General features: G+C 41.2%; 1 protein-coding gene across 4 annotated transcripts in view; it reads left to right on the top strand.

The window, feature by feature from the left end:
- Positions 1–13,917, top strand: part of csmd2 (CUB and Sushi multiple domains 2) — a 270,669-nt gene that overhangs the window by 71,783 nt on the left and 184,969 nt on the right. For all 4 annotated transcript variants that reach the window (XM_067611354.1, XM_067611356.1, XM_067611355.1 and 1 more), the window contains 2 exons: positions 7,363–7,557; positions 11,866–12,073. In XM_067611354.1, the coding sequence (XP_067467455.1) occupies positions 7,363–7,557; positions 11,866–12,073 (403 nt within the window). The remainder of the gene's footprint in view (positions 1–7,362; positions 7,558–11,865; positions 12,074–13,917) is intronic.

Below are 13,917 nucleotides of genomic sequence, written 5' to 3'. Positions count from 1 at the left end.
TCGATCTTTAGTGAACTGGATTGGATTCAACACTTTAAAGTCAAGCAACTCATACTCATTTGGTCTTTCCGTGTCCTGCTTTCTTTTGCAGAAAAATATTGTAGTGAAAGGAGCTGCAGGATTTAGGCTTGGTATTCCTGGCTCTTCAGCCACACCGTCACCCTGCTATTCATGAAAATGCTGTTTTCCCCCAACGTCCAACAGTTTATTCCTAATCATTTGTCCATGGGTAACTCTCTCTTTTTCTCTCTCTTCAAAGTATCGGTCAGTCTTAATCACTATCCTGCACAATTGCATCCTTTTCCCTCTTCATTGTTTTGTTTATTCAAGCAGAGATGGTAAATGGACTGAAGGAAAAATGCTAATTTGAGGTAAACGAGACTTAAGAGTCTCCAGCCTTGCCAACGGCTCTGTAAGACTGTAGTTAGCCACAGTGCTGCTTTGATGCTAATGTTAGCAGCCATCTTATTTTAGCATGTTAGCATGCTTGAACATATAGCATAGCAGAAATCCATTTTCTCCATTCTTCTATTATATTACAGTCTATGATACGCAGCAACTAGGTCCAGGTGCCGAAACGTCAGCTTATGGAATAAAGTCTATACTGCATAACCGTCAAAGTGCTCCTACCTCCTTGCAAGTTTTTTATGCTTACTTGCTGCCTACAGTTATCAAGACGACACTTGCGGTAGAGCAGTGTTGGAGTGTCGATCATGCACTTACTGCATCTGTTTGTTACATGGCAGACAGGCAGAGGGATGTTGGATTAACTGTACTGTTTAGAGATGTCCTGAGTACATCCTAAGAATTGGAATCTGGGTCGATCCAGGCATATTCGAAAGTATTTTATGTACTAAAATAAAGCAGATCAGTTCTGATCTTTCCAATACTGTACTATGTCTTGTCCACCTCAGTCTGCTGCAGCACTGCTTTCCTGTACAACAGCTTATTGTGTAACATTTTGCTCATATATGTGAGTGAAAATCAGAATGTGATTACGAAAAATAATTTGTGCATACCGGGGCGAGTGACTGAATTTTGACGGCCAGGTTGGCAAAATATAGAGATTTGCTAAACGGCGACTGTAACTCTAATCTGTCTACTTGGCAAGAATAGAATACAAAATACAAAACATTCAGCCAGAAGCCTTTCATTTTTAGCTGGCGCTGGCTGTCAGTTTCACCAGTTAAAATGACAAACTGTGACAGATCATGATTGCATCAGCTGTTGCTGAAAAGTCTAAGACCACACCTGTTGTTGTCTCAGATACTAAATTAGAATTGTACATCTTTTGCTGCTACGTAAATAGCAGCATCTGATCTGACTCGTCATCGACTCATGCCTAATATTAAAGGACTCAGATTGGGATTGGGGCCAAAATGACTTGATCGGGGCATCCTTAGTAATGATACATACCTGTTGTCATAACTGATGTCTCCATGTTTGTCTATGTCTCTCACACACGTTATCTTTTATTCTCACTTCTCAAGCCCTTTTCCTAACTTCTATGCATTACTCCAGAATCACTTCAGGGACTTGTATCCTTGTACAACTAAAGTCCTCATAACTCAAGAGACAAAATAAACTAATCTGTCCTAGAACACAGAGCAGAAATTCATTTTCTCTATCTTTCTTTTATGTTACAGTCTGACATACAGCAACTATATCCATTTTTTTGTTCAAAATGGAAACATCTCCTGATTTGAAGCCTCTTACAACAAAAGACTCTACCTTTATGGTATCTTTGTCTTGCAGCATACGCTTTTTGAAGAACCATTTTGTGACAAATGGGTTCCACAGTATGTGAGGGTATGTAACTATTCCCTTTTTTCTGAAAAAGAGAGGATGACAAATTGAGGAAGCGGCTTGAAGACACCCAGGAAGAGAGCGCATCAGTCTTATTAAGGTCAAAGGTCATCCCATAGGAGACAAGCGTCATACCATCTCCTTCTCCACCGTCCTTTGTCCTAGTCACCAAGAATGAGTGAGGATGAGGAGAAGAGGGAAGGAGTAAGGAAATGTAAGCAGACATTGTAAGGGGTGGATGGTGTGATGGATGGCAAAGCTCCTTCATAGTGTATGTGTGTGTGTGCACACGGGTTTGTGCGTACTTGAGCATGTTCGCATAGCTCCACCGTTACCCGGTGTGTGCCGTAAAGAGGGATGCATTGATGGACGAGGAACATCCTTTGCCGTTTCAGCAGTGGAAGTGCTTAAAGCATCCGGGCCCCAGGGACGGGCCATGTCACAGTCTCCCATCCCAGTGACTTATGGACCTGCCATGACAAACACCCAAGGGCTGCTGTTGTGGGGTTGGGCAGGCGGGGTTGGGATCTAATATTCCACGTGATGAGAAAAGCCAAGACCCCCTGGAAGGAACAAACCTCTCTGTTGTACAATAGGAGCCACTAAGTACTGCTAAGTTTGCCTTTGAATGCTGTAAAGCTTGTAGAATAATTTGTGAAATAATTCTGATATATGAAAGCGCGCGCAGGGGAGGAAATTAATGGAGAGTAATGTGAAGTCATCTCACAAATATTTAAAATTGTTTTCTCATTATTTCTCTCAAGCTCCTTGGTGTGTGTGGGTGTGTGTGTGTGTGTTTGCTTTTTGTCTTTCTCTCTCTCTCTCCATCCCTTATTTTATTCTCTCTGTCAAGGAGTTTACCTGCAGGAATAAATGGAATAGATTGTGATAAATGAGTTTAAGGCACAGAGTGCAAAAAAGGCAGGGTGTTTTTTTTTTTTTAATACACCTCTGCCTTGGTTTCCTTATTTTGCCTATATGAATACTCAATACTTCCTCTGCTTTATTATACATAAAGAGAGACGTTACCTTTGCTTGAATTGTATTTCGGCCCATACACAATTCTACCACTATCAAATCAGTTTTAGAGGGTAAATGAGTTTTTTGGAACAAAGTGGGGAAAAAGCAACTTCATTTTCACTATTATTGTTGCTCCCTCAGTGCACTATATCAAATGCTGTCAATGCTTTTTCTACTTTTTGTGTTTATTAGCGACAGATAAATTCACATTGCGGGAATAAAGAGAACATGGTGATTCTCAGTCAAGTCAAAAAAAAAAATTGTTTGCCACTTCAGTGCTCCAACCATAGCCCCGTCTTAGGGATTGCACCAGTAATGGCACTATTAGACTTAATTTACTGCCCAAACTAATAACCTGAAATGGAGAGTGTGATGAGAATATCACATCCATGCACACACACACACACACACACACACACACACACACTCATGCCCACTCACATTTACAGTACATGCATGCACATAGTTGCACATTCACAATCTGACAGCGCTGTGCCCTCAATCAGCTCTAATGCAATGAAATCAGTCATCCGGTTCATCTCACCTTCTCTCTTTCTCTTTTGTCACTCTCATACACATTCAAGTCATTCAAGTCAACAGTCTTGCTTTACACCCTTCTATTTCCCACACATCCTCTGTCTTGTTCTTCCAGTTTCTCTATCCAAAAATAGACTGTTCTCACAGCAGATATTTTGACTTAACATAGCAGGAAAAGCACAGGTGTAACTAGTAACATTAATGATGGCCTCACTCCATTTAGGCATGCCAGTAATCCATGCCAGTAAGACAGCATGCGCAATATCCGGGCCGGGGCCCTGGCACACCTAAGTGGAATACAGCCAGAGTTACCCCTGGCTAGTTACATCTGTGTTTGACAAGTCAAAACATCTGAGAAAATATACCTCACTCCTCCCTTTGATTGCATTTAATCCGAACTGACCTTCCTCCTCTCTTAACTATTGCTCAGGGTAAAACATTTCTGACACAAGAGCTATGTTGATCGGCCCTACATGGTCACAACCACAGGGGTAAAGCAGTTACCTGCTCGCCACCAGAGCCTCCTGTGGTCGAGCCGCTGCACTGAAGCCTCAGACCCAGCGGCTAATATGCTAATCAGACAGAGTCCTTGTGTATATGCTAATCTGGTTGTGATGGAAGGGGAGCTATAATAAGATGGCCTTGCTTGGTCAAAATGAAGGCTATGGCACACTGGAGCCTGAACATGACATGTCAGTCTCTCTCAGGGTATTGGATTAGGCCATAAGGAGAGTACCCAATTATTAACTAGGTGCTTTAAATGGTAAATCAGCACTAAGTCATTTAAGGAAGAAACGTTGATGTCTTAGCAGGTGTTCTGCCTTCAACAGATGATGGAAAACACCTGCTGTGAAATCATTGATTGGGATGTAGCTAAGAGTCCAAGATGCAGCTGCAGTCTTTTGCCCTTAGAGAGTCACTGCTGATTCTACCCGTTAAGACACTCTTAACAAATGTAGGGAAATGTTGTGAATGACAACAAGGATTTGACTGATATGTTTTGCTGTTGGCCAACAATGCTGATACTAAATTTCTGGATTGAAGCTACTTTTTACTTCCATACTTTTAGTTTGGATCTTGTCATGACAAAAAAATTCATCATTTGGAAATCTTTGTGAAACAGGCTAGCTTTGAATTAGGTTAGCACTACTGCACATATAGAAAACACTACTGTTATTAAAAAAATATTTGGGAAGAAATGAATAAATGTAGACTGAAAAATTTATAGTGGGATTATTAAAAGTCATTTAATTAAAATGGTATTTTGTATTTCACATTGTATTTATCCATTTATCCATTTTTAGCTGTGCTAGCAGCATTGCTCTAAGATTAAGGTACAACAACTATTGTACGGACTGCCATGAAATTGAGAGGATAAATTCTGATTACTTTACAGATCAATTACTTTTTCCTGATGTTTCTTGGAGCATTACCACCAGATTTTTCACTTCTATGGGATGGATTGGTACAAAATTTAGCATAGACATGAAGTAGGACTGGGCAATATATCTATATTATGATATGAGACTAGATATTGTCTTAGATTTTGGATATGGTAATATTGTGATATTGCATAAGTGTTGTCTTTTCCTGGTTTTAAAGGCTGCATTACAGTAAAGTGACTGTTCCAGCTGTTCTATTGTTTGTGTTTACCTACTTAGACATTATATCCACATTACTGATGACTGTTTATCAAAAATCTCATTGTGTAAATATTTTGTGAAAGCACCAGTAGTCACTCCTACAATATTGTTGCAATATCAATACTGAGGTATTTAGTCAAAAATATTGTGATATTTGATTTTGTCCATTATCACCCAACCCTAAGATGGAAGTTTCCAGAGACTTTTCCTTTATCTGTGATCATGAGTAAAATGTCTCAACAATTGCTGGATGGAGTGACATGAAGCACAGATAAAGCAGCAAAACCTGCTCACTAATTGATCTGCTGCTATTTCTGTTGATGCTGAGCAAAATGTGTGGACATGTGTAAAGCTGTTAGCGGTGGTACACAGTGATGGGCATATACCGATTACATTACTTGCCCATTGTCGTTTTGCCTTTTTTTTTTATAGAAATAAAAAGTGTTATCAATACTTCATTGGACAATGGATGCTACAATTATAATCTGAAAGTGTCTGCTCCGTGACAGCAGCTGCAGCAGAATCACAGCACATAGTAGCGGAGTGACACGTCTGTCCTCCCTCCTGCTCTCTGCTGTAAACACACATAGCTGTTAGTGAGCAGCAGCTCTTACGTCTCCCTGGGTCTCAATGCTGGTTTACGGCAGAAACCCTTTACCACCAACGTATAGACATAGACAGCCAAGTATCAACAAAAGAAGCTAGAATTCATATCCAAACTGTGAGACGACATCACTGAAGACTTATGCTGTCTCACAGTTTCACAGCTAAGGTAGCCTTAGTGAAAATTACACACAAAATCAAACACTTAGAGGTCATATTTGTTGTCTAATGGGTCAACTGGACACAAACTGTTTGCAGTCTATTTATTTACCATCCGGTTAATTCCACAGCTCAAGCCCTGTGGATTGCACTGTTGGGTAAAAAGATTGATCTGTCCTTGTTAGACCTTGCTGTAAGGAAGCCTCAGCTTACAGGGCTTGGAAGGGGAAAAGATGAAAACAAACACACAAAAAGGGGATTTTCAAACTTGAAATAAACGCTATATTAAATTTGAAAGCTTTTTTTGTGTGATAAATGTGAAAATGAAAAAAGATAAAATAGACTATTGTGTTAAATTTTTAAAAGAAAAAGAAAATTCCAAACATATTAACATGTTAGTCTTGTCCTGAGTCTTATTTATCCTCGAGAACCTGATTTTATCTTTGGGGAAAAAAAACCCAAATGAAAAACATTTTCCAAACTGATCAAGAGGCAAGACTTCTCGTTAAGATAAACATTTCGCTGCACATCCAAAATAAACTGATTGCCTCTCAAATGTTTGAACGTTTTGTAATACACTATGAAGCTGTAGACTACCGATAGAGTAGAGAGGCGAGTGTGCATTGAATGTGGTGGTGAGGTGCCAGTAAGCTGTGTAGCTGTATAGGAGCCATTCTGTCCTCTCCAGAGTTTAGCCCAGTCCCTGTGGAGAGACTGAGTTTCATCCAAAGTCCAGCACATGCTCCGGCCAGCTCCCTCGCTGTGTGAGAGTGTGACTGGGACCGGAGCTGAATGACAGAATACACATGTGTGTAATGCATGTTTGGCCATGGCGGTTTAATTCATACTCTGAGGATTTATTGTTTGAGACTCTGCAAGCACAAAGCCATTTATGATTACTATACAGTAAAGAAGTAGCCTATACACTATTTAGACTTAGCCATTCTACTACTGTATATGTCATCAAACTGAACAGAAACTGCCATCATATGTCTTTTATAAATATAAAAATATAAATACAAAGGCTGAAGCAAGAGGTTAAGGAGCAAGAAATTGGCTGAACTTCCTTTGAACTTGATTTGCATAAAAACACACAATTAGACAAGGTTCTGCCAATACTGAGCTCACTTATTTGCATGCGAGTACATGATTGGACAAGCAGTGTTGGTCAACGTAGAATCAATGAATAACATTAATATGGTAATTTGCAGCGCTATGTGGGGGGAGGGAAGAACATTTTTTTTGATTTGAAAGAATTTAAAAAAAAAACAATACTGCATATTGTATTATTTGTGCTATGTTACATATCATGGTTGGTTAATGGTTGGTTAATAATGCACTATATAAGTGTATCTGTGAAATTTTTTGGGTTAGATATGTTGTCATGAACAGATGGTCTTGTGTGTGTGTGTGTGTGTGTGTGTGTGTGTGTGTGTGTGTGTGTGTGTGTGTGTGTGTGTGTGTTGTCATCCGTCACCAGACTTCTCTGTACTTTCTCTTCATTCCTGGCTCTTGTCAATACTATCAAGACGCAGTGCCACAGACTTTATCACAAAATGTCTCATTAACCGTCCATTCCTTCCTCTCTTTCCAGCTTTGCCCAGCTACACTTGTGGTAATCCCGGACAGCTACTCAATGGCCACCAGCAGGGGTCCACTTTCAACATCGGAGATAAAATCCGCTACAGCTGCAGCCCTGGCTACGTGCTGGAGGGTCACACTACCTTGTCCTGCCTCGCCACTTCAGCGGGTACAGCTGCATGGGATTTCCCCCTGCCCTACTGCAGAGGTATGTAGGAGGGACACAGTGCAAAACTTATTATTTATATATACATATATGTGTGTGTTTCACAAATCATAGGGATGTTATAACAGCATGACATTCAAAGCTAGTGGTTAGCTGTAAAGTAACCTAGATTCAAAGATGACAGATGGTTTATACCAAATGATACCGGACTGGCTAGATCAAGTGTCCTAATAAACATGAACGTAGGTAGTCCTTCCATCATTTGAAGTGTGACTCACAAAGGAGACATGAAAGTCGGTACATTATTGTATCCATTTACTTTTTTAAAACCTTAGATGACAAAATCAACCTTGCTTTTGAAATGAAGAGGAATCAACTTTGCTAATGTCATCATCACAGACACACACACACACACAGGCACACACACTCACAGACACAACCACACAGACACACATACTCACTCACATATATTTACACATGCCTCCACATGACCTGACAAGGTTTTCTGTGGTTATACTGATATCTTATTTACTATGACAGGACCTCATGTGTTAGCTCCCAGTCAGGTGCTTGTGCCAGTTGTCCTTCCTCACAGTTAGCAAGCACCCCTGCGGCAGCGACACCTGCCAGTGTGTGTTGTCTGACCCAACATGACACAGTTCTTTAGGAAAAAAAAAAAGAATAGTTCAGTGTAGGCCAATATGATGTCACTATACATACTTTTGCAGGATCTCATTTTGTATGAAAGTAAACGCACGTACATGTCTTGCACTCAAGAGTTTGCATGTTACATGTGTATGTCCGTTTGCTGTCTTATGTGTGCCCGTGTGTCCATGTGGCCAATGGTTTGTGTCAGTGTGCCTACTGAGCAGAGTGCTGAGACACTGTGCCATCTGCAACCAGGCCGGGAGTCAGGAAGCCCACATATGAGCACACATGGCTGGGCACCACGTGCCAGCACAGTCCCCACCCACCCACCCAATCACATGCAGGCACATGCACATGCCATACTCCATATTTAGTCATTATGTATGCATTTTATAACCTCTTGTTCATAATTTCTTCCATTTTTACATAAGAGACTGTGAAGAACTCTGTCATCTCTCTTTCTTCTCTTCATAATTCATTGACAGTTTGCTGTTCAGACCCAAACTCAGCTCGTTCATTCTCCTACTCCATGCCCACCCAGGCTTCTTCCCTAGAAAAGAAAAAAAATTGCTCAAGCACTCAAGTATGTGATTATTCCACCTTTTCAGCAGAAATTACACGCCAACAAGTTTTAGAAACTGGCAATTTCCCTTGTGATTAATTGAGGTCTCTCAGTGCCACGTAAAAGTCAACGTGTATACCTGAGTGCTCCTTCATAATGCATACAGTGCATTGTTAATGTCCTTCCAATTATAGAGCCTGCCCATATGTGTAAGAGCAGAACTCATGCTGTAATTTGGGAGTGGGGGGGAGAAGATTTTGGCACAATCTCCAAACGCAAATGTGCCAGCACTGTTGGACAGTAGAGCCATAGATGATCGCCAGCCATTGATGGCACAGTCACTGTTTAATATTTCATTCTTATCAATTTGTTTTCTTAACTATAATCTAAAAAAAACAACATGACTTGTCTGATAAGTACACTTGTAAATGATTAAATATCAATCTGTTATTCAGATTCTAAAGCTTAACCTCAGTCTTTGTCATCACTCTTTTTCTTCTCCCCATTTAGACTCTCAAATATAGTTTTCTGTCTTTTGCTTTGTGCATGTTCAGTGTGTATATTAAAAATGCATTTTTTTGATGTATATTAAACATGAATGTTTCTTTTAGCTTGCATGCATTGCCCATGCTCTCCTATATCTTGGTTACCATGACGCTCACAGGAATCAAAGTGGCTCCTAACACTTAATGGAAACCATGACATCCTAAGTGACAGGCTGAAAATATGTGCTGTTCAACCGTGGGAAGCATCCTGACATCTACAATTGACTGAGGGAGAAAAAAAAAAATTAATATGTTTCTGCTCACCTCACATATCGAAATGTTCAAGAGTTTCGGGGTATCATACGGCCGACGCTGGAGCCATTTTTTAGTTTTCAGTTGTTGTAGAGTGCTGGCGTCGGCCAGTGGCAGCCACAAAATGGAGACAGTGATGGAGAGAGTTTAGGTGAAGGGGAGAGCTCGGAGTCAGAGACTTCCCTTCAGGTGTGAAGAAACTGTCCTGTGTGGAATATCAATGCACTTCCTCATCCTTTCTTCTGTCTGCCTTCTACTTCCTGTCACTCCCACTGCAACAATCACCTGTCACCCCTCTCGCCATCTCTCGCTTTTCTTCATTGTCCACCCTCCCTCTGCACTTTTCTCTCACCCATCCTCGCTTGTCACCTGTCATCCTCTTCATCCCCCTTCCTCTCACCCTTCTGTCGTGGTTTCCCTCCTATTCAAGTTCACACCTCACAGGTTTCCGCTCGTCCGTACACTCCCTTGCCCTCCCTCAGGGGGGTTGCCGTGGTGACAGGTAGGATGGATGATAGACAGGGCGCTGTGCCTCTGAGCTCCTCCTCCCCTCTTCAGAAACACCACACACAGCTAGCTGGCTGCCCATTAATGAATCCCACACAAGCCTGACACAGAAACACACACACACACACAACTTCACAAACACTGATATCGCGGAGGTGTCATTAAAAACTCCTTTTGATGTGTCGTCTCTGTTCACCAGCACACACTGTGACGTACACACAATATTTTCAAGTCTGTATCTCCACAAATTCCACACAGGAATTGTATTCCAGATTTCGCATGACACTGCATTGTTAAAGGCTGTAATGAACATATCAGAAGCTGAGCAGGGGAATTATCCTGGCAACACATTAAATGCATGCTTTATTATTTAATGGTCTCCTTAAAGCTGTCTTGAGGAGGGAAGAGTTGCTTTGATTAACACAAATCTGAATTAATCAGGATTTAATCACTTCCCCCCACGTTGCATTAGGTTGCATCACGCACTCTACTTTGCTCCCTGCTGACTGTAAAAGTACTGTAGGGCATTTTGAAATCCAATGACTGCTGTCTCTCTGGCCCATGGCGAAAATTGCAGACAAAGGAACAATATGCTGTAACTCATTGCACATATTTATGCTCCTGAATTTGAAAATCTGCACTTTGGCTCATAGCAAAAAAGATCATTTATGGACAGAAAAAAAAAAAAAAAATATATATATATATATATATTTAAATGCAAAGAAGCTGACAAGGTTCCTGGCAAAACTTCATCCACAAAGTTACCACTTAGTGACATAGTTTGGAAGACTTTCTATGCTGAGTCATTGCTTGTATGTCATTAATATTATCAGTCATCAGCATCTCTGCCATCCCAGGATTTTCCCAAAGGGGTTAAGCTACTTTACCATCACTGAATTTAATCAGTACTTGTCCAATTAGGTTATTGTTTCTGACATTGTACATACTTAGCTAATTTACAATAATACAATGATTTTCTCTCTTAACAAACTTTTTGTCAAATGCAAAAAATAATCAATTTACTCCATGTGCAAAATCTGACAAAACATGAAAAAGCTGACAAAAAGTCAAATTTTCTGTCATAGGACCACCTTTAGCACAATTTCCAGGTCATGTGATTATAAACATAAATAGGGAGACATAAACAGAGAGAAAAACAGCAGTGGCCAATCAGGGATCTAGGTCATTTCTGTATTGGCCCATTTATAGCCAATGTATTTGTGTCTAGAACCTAAATGGGGATCAATATATTTGCATCTTAAGGATTTCAGAAGATCTTTTTTCAATTGAGAGCTCTTGTGTTACACAGTGAGCCTGTTAATTCAGAGGAGTGTTGCAGTATGGGTTGTTTGTAGCCTAAATGTTTTTAGGCTTGCTAGTTAGCCCAAAAATGTTACATAAGCTCATATTTTTCTGGCTTGTGTTTCATGTTTCTTGTTTGAAATATATTCAGAAAACACCTCCTGACGTCACCAGCGAAGAGTGTTAGAATATCAAATTAGTAAAGGGCCGCTTCCAACAGCTTGACACCCGAGTGTGTGAATATTATTTCCTATCTTCTCATAATCAGTGCCATCTTATATTTAGACCAGTATGGTACCCATCTCGAATAAGCTTGCAATAGCTAGTAAGGATTTCAGTATGACTGCTCATCACCTTTAGCTTAATTAAGTTGCAGTTTTTGTTAATTAGTACCCTAACTCTCCTACAGTGTCTGTCTGTCTGGTCTTTACATCTTTAATTATCTCTGCACCAACAGTCTGTGATTATCTTTGTTTATATGGCTTTCTTTCACTAAGCCTTTAACAGCATTTTTCTCTCCCGTGCTCCTTGCAGCGGACGACGGGTGTGGTGGGACATTACGAGGCCAGAGCGGGGTAATCACCACTCCCAATTACCCTGCCGAGTACAACAACAACGCCGACTGCACCTGGACCGTGCTGGCCGAGCCAGGTGACACCATCGCCCTGGTTTTCTCTGACTTTCAGCTGGAGGACGACTATGACCTGCTGGAGGTCAGCGGTACTGAGGGCTCTTCACAGTGGTGAGTAGTCAGCCCGCAGCATTTTGTCTGGAGAGCGGACTAAGCTAGGGACAGGCAGAGGAGGAGACCACTGGTGCACCATCTGCCCACAGGCACTTTTGCAGATGACGGAATAAGCTAGTCAAAGTGTAGTTTGGAAGTGGATGGGTGTTGGTTAGACCCAGTGGAATGTAGCCAGCTTAGGGTGACTGTGTGAACCGTGGCTGTCCCAGTCACCTCTGGAGAATAGCGGAGGAGCAAGAATCAATCCAAACATCACTCAGACAGTTATCAAATTTCAAGTGCTACTGGTAGTATCTTGTGAAAATAATAAATAGACTGATAAAGATTATTTATTTGATATGCTGTTCATAGCTTTTACCCATCAGGGCGTATCGTGTGGTATGTGGTTTTAAATTTTAATTTGAACACCGAATCTCGGTCACACACTCTCACTCATTCTCACAATTACTCAGTCTCACACAAACACACATGCTCAGCTCTAATGATGAAGAGGTAGGATATCTTGGCATCAGTGTGAGTCTCTCACCATCTGTGGCAGCTCCTCCTCTCTCTGACAACTCTCTCAGCTCAGGAAGTAATTAGTGAGCTCGATTACCACCGCCAGCCTGCATGTATAGTGTTATTTCACCCACACACGCACACATAGTAGAGCCCATATGGGCGCAAATGGACATGTGCACATAAGTATTCACACTTTCAGCCACACTCCCATATATTTGTGCTGGCACTCTAAGAACTTGTAAAAACAGATGTACTCTTTCACACCCTCTCTGCCACTTTGTCTTCCCCTCACTCGCAACGCAAGGCTAATATTAGCATTAAAAATATACATGTGTCATATACAGGTGGATGGAGGTAACTGTCATACGCCAGAAAAATCCACTGCATTTTCTTTGTCTTGAGCGAAATATAAAAAGTCCGGGTTTAGTTCCAGGATCATGCACGAGGCATGCAGTTTTCATAAACAAGAGAGGACAAAGAGGACTATGAAGTTACAGCCACAGGCAGTTGGCAGGAAGGGACAAGGGGTAGCACTGGCTGAGCTATTAAAGGCTTGAAGCACACAGATACATGAACAAAAAGACAGCGAGAAAGAAGACTGTTGATAGAGGAAACAGGTTTAGAACGAATATATGAGTTATCTTGGAGTGAGATGGTCCCTGGGAACTCATTCACTCAGTAGTTAAGCAAAAACACTTCTCGAGAAGAACTTGATTAACTCTGAGTGGTCCTAAAACTGAGAATTGTGCGGCTGATATGAAAGTCTCTTTGAATCTCTGCTTGGGCCAACTGAGAGTTGATCGCTTTCCAGACTCCCACAGACGCCAGCCTGACTATGCTTCTTTTGCACATTTTACGATGTCATCAGCTTCTTGTCCCGGACTTTGATTTACTCTCTGTTGTCATGTGGGGTGCCCAAATCTCTACTGAGTCTGTCATCTTTGTGGCGATTGTTGCTGGGGGCGCCTATGGTGGTGCACCAGCGGCATGGCTGCACTGTCTTAAAGAGCAAAGGAAAACAGTAAGAAGAAAGTGACTAGAAAGGAGCGAGAAGGGCCATTGGCAAGCAATGCAGAACTCAAGTCACAGTTGATCATGCACATTGCAAGGAAAAGGCAGCATAGGGGACAGGGGACATGGTGCAGACATGCTGGCTTGGCTCTATTGTTTCATTTTCTCCTAGTCAGACTGGCTTGAGTTTTCACCACATAGTGTTGACTTCAGAAGTACTGGCTGTTTTGTCTCAAACCATCAAATAGACCAGCCAATTTTCAACAGAATAACTTTAACTATAAGGTGTCTAAGTAGCTGAGTATCTATAAATTCATAGTGTGCGGGGA

The sequence above is a fragment of the Thunnus thynnus genome, chromosome 15 (genome assembly GCF_963924715.1).
Source record: "Thunnus thynnus chromosome 15, fThuThy2.1, whole genome shotgun sequence".
NCBI classification, from domain to species: Eukaryota; Metazoa; Chordata; class Actinopteri; order Scombriformes; family Scombridae; genus Thunnus; species Thunnus thynnus.
This window is presented reverse-complemented; position numbering and strand designations above follow the sequence as displayed.